Source organism: Monodelphis domestica, chromosome 4, assembly GCF_027887165.1.
Source record: "Monodelphis domestica isolate mMonDom1 chromosome 4, mMonDom1.pri, whole genome shotgun sequence".
In the NCBI taxonomy this organism is placed as follows: Eukaryota; Metazoa; Chordata; class Mammalia; order Didelphimorphia; family Didelphidae; genus Monodelphis; species Monodelphis domestica.
In genome coordinates, this window is record NC_077230.1 from 355,140,589 (window position 1) to 355,145,624 (window position 5,036).

General features: G+C 35.9%; 1 protein-coding gene across 1 annotated transcript; it reads right to left on the reverse strand.

The window, feature by feature from the left end:
- Positions 1-403: 403 nt before the first annotated feature.
- Positions 404-1,351, reverse strand: LOC100024076 (olfactory receptor 52E8-like). The gene has a single exon (XM_001375400.2). The coding sequence runs from the start codon at positions 1,343-1,345 to the stop codon at positions 404-406; it is 942 nt and encodes a 313-aa protein (XP_001375437.2). The 5' UTR covers positions 1,346-1,351.
- Between the last annotated feature and the right edge of the window lie 3,685 nt (positions 1,352-5,036).

Genomic DNA, 5,036 nt, shown 5'->3' on the forward strand with positions numbered 1-5,036 from the left:
ATCAGGATCAAATAAAACACTTTGAAAACCATTAAGCTTTATAGAAACACTAGCTATTATTATCATCAAAATTCCAAACAAAGTCTTATCTGTTTATAAGCTCATTGAATTGACTGAAGATTTCCTGTAATGATGAATATTATAATGCATTATCTCATTAGATCCTCAATCTATCAATAAACTCTAGGAGATAGATGTTATTATTGTTTAATAGATGAATAATTGGAAACTCAGAGTGGTTACCTTATTTGCCTAGGATAACATAGCTAATAAATATTTGTAATGGAATCTGGAACCAAGTCTTCTTGATTCTAAGTTGATTTTCTATCTACTTTACCATAAGATTCACTGGAATTCTTCCATGAGTGAATTCAAGGGACCTCATCTACCCTCACCCAGTTTTTCAAACATCACTCTTTTTTAGGAACACATTCATCACTTTATCACGGATCTGCTTAGTCCTGACCCCATAAATGACAGGGTTGAGTGCAGGTGGGACAACCACATACAGATTGGCTAGAAGGATGTGGATGTAACCAGGGATGTTGTGGCCAAAGCGGTGGGTGAGGAAGGAAAAAAATGCAGGAGTGAAAAAGGCCAAGATAACACAGACATGAGAACCACAGGTACTGAGAGCTTTCAGACGGGCATCTTGTGATGGGAAACGGAAAACAACATGGAGGATTCTCATGTATGAGACTGCAATTAGAACCACATCCAATAACAAGATAGAAATATTACCCAGCCCAAATATACTATTGACCCTGATATTGCCACAAGACACTCGGGCAATACCCATGTTCTCACAATAAGTATGAGCAATGACATGTTTTCCACAGAATGGAAGCCTCAGTAGGAGTAATACTGCTGGGACACACATACACAGACTTCTTAGGACAGCAAACTCTGTAATGATAATAATAATTTTATTGGTAAGGATCGTGTTGTATCTGAGTGGGTTGCAGATGGCAACATATCGATCAAAGGCCATAGCCACCAGCACAATGCTCTCCATGACTGTGAAGAAGTGCATGAAGAACATCTGAGTCAGGCAGCCTTCAAAAGCAATCTCCTTCAGGTTGAACCAGAAGATGCCCATCATCCTGGGAATTGTAGTTGTGGATAGGCCCAGGTCAATGGTGGCCAAAATGGCCAGGAAATAAAACATGGGCTGATGGAGGCTTGGATCCTTCTGGATCACAAAGAGGATAGTAATGTTCCCCATGAGTGCAATTAGATATACAAAACCAAAAGGGAAGCCTATCCAGAGGTGTACAGCTTTTAGGCCTGGGATCCCCAGTAGCAGGAAGAAGGCAGGGTGAAATTCTGTGTCATTTCGAGACATCCTACCAAAGATAGTCTTGGCTTTAATGGATACTGCTTTCCAGGAAAAGATCACTATCGTGTTCCTCTTAATGAAACAAAAACCTAAAAAAAACAAACAAATATTTAAATCTATTTGTCTACAATACAGAGGAAGGAATCATCTTCTCTAAGCCACTATCCTTTCTTTACCTTCTATCAATCTTTCCTTGTTTGGGGAATCTGCAAAATATTAATATCCCTTTACTTGGCTAATTTCAAGGCAACAAATGTTGGCTTTGAGGAGACATAGAGAGAAGAAACATAATGAGAAGGACTATTGCATTTTCTGGCTCCATAGGAGGCTACATCTGATTTATGGCATAAGAAATCATGTAGACCCCATGTTTATACAGCTTCCAGATAAAGAGTGAGTGGTGAATAAGGGTAATTGCTTTGACTTCTGTATAAATAGGAAGGCCTGGGGGCAACAAGGTGGCTCAGTAAACTGAGGCCCAGGCCTAGAAACTGGGGGTCCTATGTTAAAATCTGACTACCTCCTAGTTGTGTGACCCTGGGCAAGTCACTTAACCCCATTGCCTAGCCTTTACTGCTCTTTTATCTTGGACCTCATATACATTGTTGATTATAAGATGGAAGGTTTAAATAAAAATAAAGAAATAACAGAGAGGGTTCATTGTCAGATGAAACTGGTTCTAGTCTACATCCAGGTCAATCCATCAACCAACAAGTTTAGATCCCTATTGTTTTGTACCAGGCACTGTACTAGGTGCTAGAGATTTAAATCATCAATGCCATAGAGCTGTTTGACCTCTTGGAATTCCTATTCTAATAACATGAGACAGCATATTTAACAAGTACAGCCTATGCAAAATTCATAGAAGGTGATTAGAAGTGAATCAGTCATACCTGGCTGAGGAGGAAAGTCTGAGAGTAGATGTGTAGTATTTTAGCTGAACTAAGTAGCTCACATAGGATTCAAATAGAAGTATAGGAGGAGAGAGTGATTTAGGTATGCTTATAGCCTGTGTAAAGACACACAGACAGGAAATGGAGGTCATTTCTGAGAAACCACAAGGAGGCTAGCATGGACTGTAGCATGCCTCAAGATTTATAATTGATACAAGGCTGGAAAGAGAGCCTGAAGCCAGATTTTGAAGGATTTCTCAGATATAAACAGAGAAGCTTATATTATAGCCTAAAGGTATTAAGGAACCAGTAGAGTTCATTGAGAAGTATGACCTGGTCAGATATGAGTTTAGAAATATCACTTTACAAACTGATCTCTATAGTCCTTTTATTTCTTAAACTCAGGAATTTTAAGATCACACAGTCATATGGTCTCAGAGCCAATGTTTGAGCCTATTTCTGCCAAGTGTATTTTCCTGTAGTTTCCTGTGACAGGCTCTTTAATACTTATAGGTCAATAGCTTCTACTAGAGACTGTCATTAACAAGCTACACTCAATCATTTTGTATTTTCTATTATTCCTCATTTTGAGAAAAAATTGCTTCTCAGTGTTTGATTCTGGTCAATAATAAATAACATATGGTAAAATGGAAGGAAAAATCCCCTTGGAAGACAGTGGTAACTCCATTTCAATTGATGAAAGGAACACCAGGAAAGTATAATATGGAACCTAAATATGGGGAAACCAGATTTCAAAACCGTTTGTTGTAGTGGATTTATGAGTGTGTTCTGATAAACGTTTCCCTTGACTTTTATTCCTTCTGAATTTGGCACTCATTTCCCCACTTTCCCCTGGTTCTCTCATCATAGCCTCAGTACCACTTCTTTTCTTTTATCCCTATTAAACTAGGATCAGGGCAGACTCACCATAGCCTTTGATTCCCTCTCAGAAATGTTCCTAAGTGATTCTTGCTGGATTTGTGTCAGTCTATATATTCTGCTCATCAGTCCCAAAGATTAACATTTAAGCTAGAGCTTCAGTCCCTATTGAGACTAAAGTCTCTTGGGCTTAGAGTCAAAGACAAATGGTCATTGTGTAATCTCTAGATGTCATGCTCCCTAAAAAGCAATTAGGGATAATTGGATACCATTATTGCCTTCTGTTTTACCTCTACTCCTCTGAGTAAGACTTTTAATGTTCTTTATTGTAGTGAAAAGCTTCTGCTGCCCACACACACCTAAAACTGATCCTATCCCTTCTATCTTCTGATAATAATGCCTCATATGGAAATCATCTTTCTCTTGTCTGCATTGTCCATCTCTCCCTCCTTACTGTCTTCTTCCATATTATTTGCAAATATATTCACATCGCAATTATACTAAAAATACTACCCTGTTAACCTTAGAGCTAAGGTCCCATTCCTTTTCTTTCTTTTACTTCCAAACTTCTTTAAAAGCAGTTTACACTCATTTCTGGCAGTTACCAAAGTATTTTGCACATAGTTGGCCACTTAAATATTTAGTGAGCGACTTTTTGACTAACTTCCACTTTCTCTGCACTTAATCTTTAATCCCTTTAAAATATGCTTGAAGGACCTTATGATTCTTTACTCGCTGAGCAGATATTTTTCTGTGTAGTCAGTCAGTTAGTAAGCATTAATTGAACAATTATTATGCATCAACCAACATTGTAAGTTCTGATATTACAAAAGCTTTGCTATCACAAAGGCATATACACTGACATGAGTTTGGCTCAGTTTTTCCTTGAACCCAAGGTGATTTGGTAATTTAGAGAACAGTTTGTTCTCCAAAATTATGATGCAACTTTAAGTTAAATCTATATTATTCACATTTTTAACATTATTTTCTTAAGTCAAGACAATCAACAAAACAATAAATTAAATCTGATTTTTTACCAATTTTTGAGGTATAAATGTTCACACTGAAAGTTTGAAATATTTATCTTTTAATCTGGTTACAGTTGTCTCTAGGACCTATGCCCTCACCCTAGAAAAAAAAAAGGTAAATGAATTAATAGCTTCTGAAACACTTTAAAGTTCATCAGTGACCTCTTATTTTAAAAATTCAATGGTAATTTTATGTCAACTTCAATGTCATTCTTAACATATTAGAATAATTTCTATATATATCTTAGATATCAGATTTTTTTCAGAAAGATATGCTATGATAATTTTTAACCCAGGTCAACAAGTTCTTTCTTATTTTAAAACATTTTGCTTACACAGAAATATTTTTAATTTTAAGTAATCAAAGAAACCCATTCCATATTCTATGATCCTTTTTTATCCTTCATCTGGTCCTGAACTCTTCTTCTATTAGAGTTTTTCTTATGATGTACTTTTTCATATAAAGATCATTTGTTCATTTAGAGATTTTTTTAGTATATATTGTGAGATCTTGGCATACGCCTATTTTCTGCTAGACTGATATCCAGTTTTTCCAGCAATTTTTTCATATAGTAAATCCTTATTCCAGAAATTACAGTCTTTTGATTTTTTGAACATAATTTTATGTTTGTTAATTTTTGTATTTTTATATGTATATATATGCTAAATATATATGTACATATATCTTTTGCTGGTCAATTTTTCTAGTCTTTGCTGGTAAAATTTTTAAAAATGATTATTGCTTTGTAATATAGTTTTAAATATGTTACTCCTATGTCCTTTCCACTTTTTTGTTTTTGTTCAGTCATTTGGTCACGTCCAACTCTGTGACCCTATGAATCATATCATGCCAATCCTGTCCATGGGGTTTTCTAGACAAGGACACTGGAGTGTTTG

What these genes read in the sequence shown, in the direction of transcription:
- LOC100024076 (XM_001375400.2), bottom strand. Translation starts at nt 1,345, where the DNA reads ATGTCTCGAAATGACACAGAATTTCACCCTGCCTTCTTCCTGCTACTG.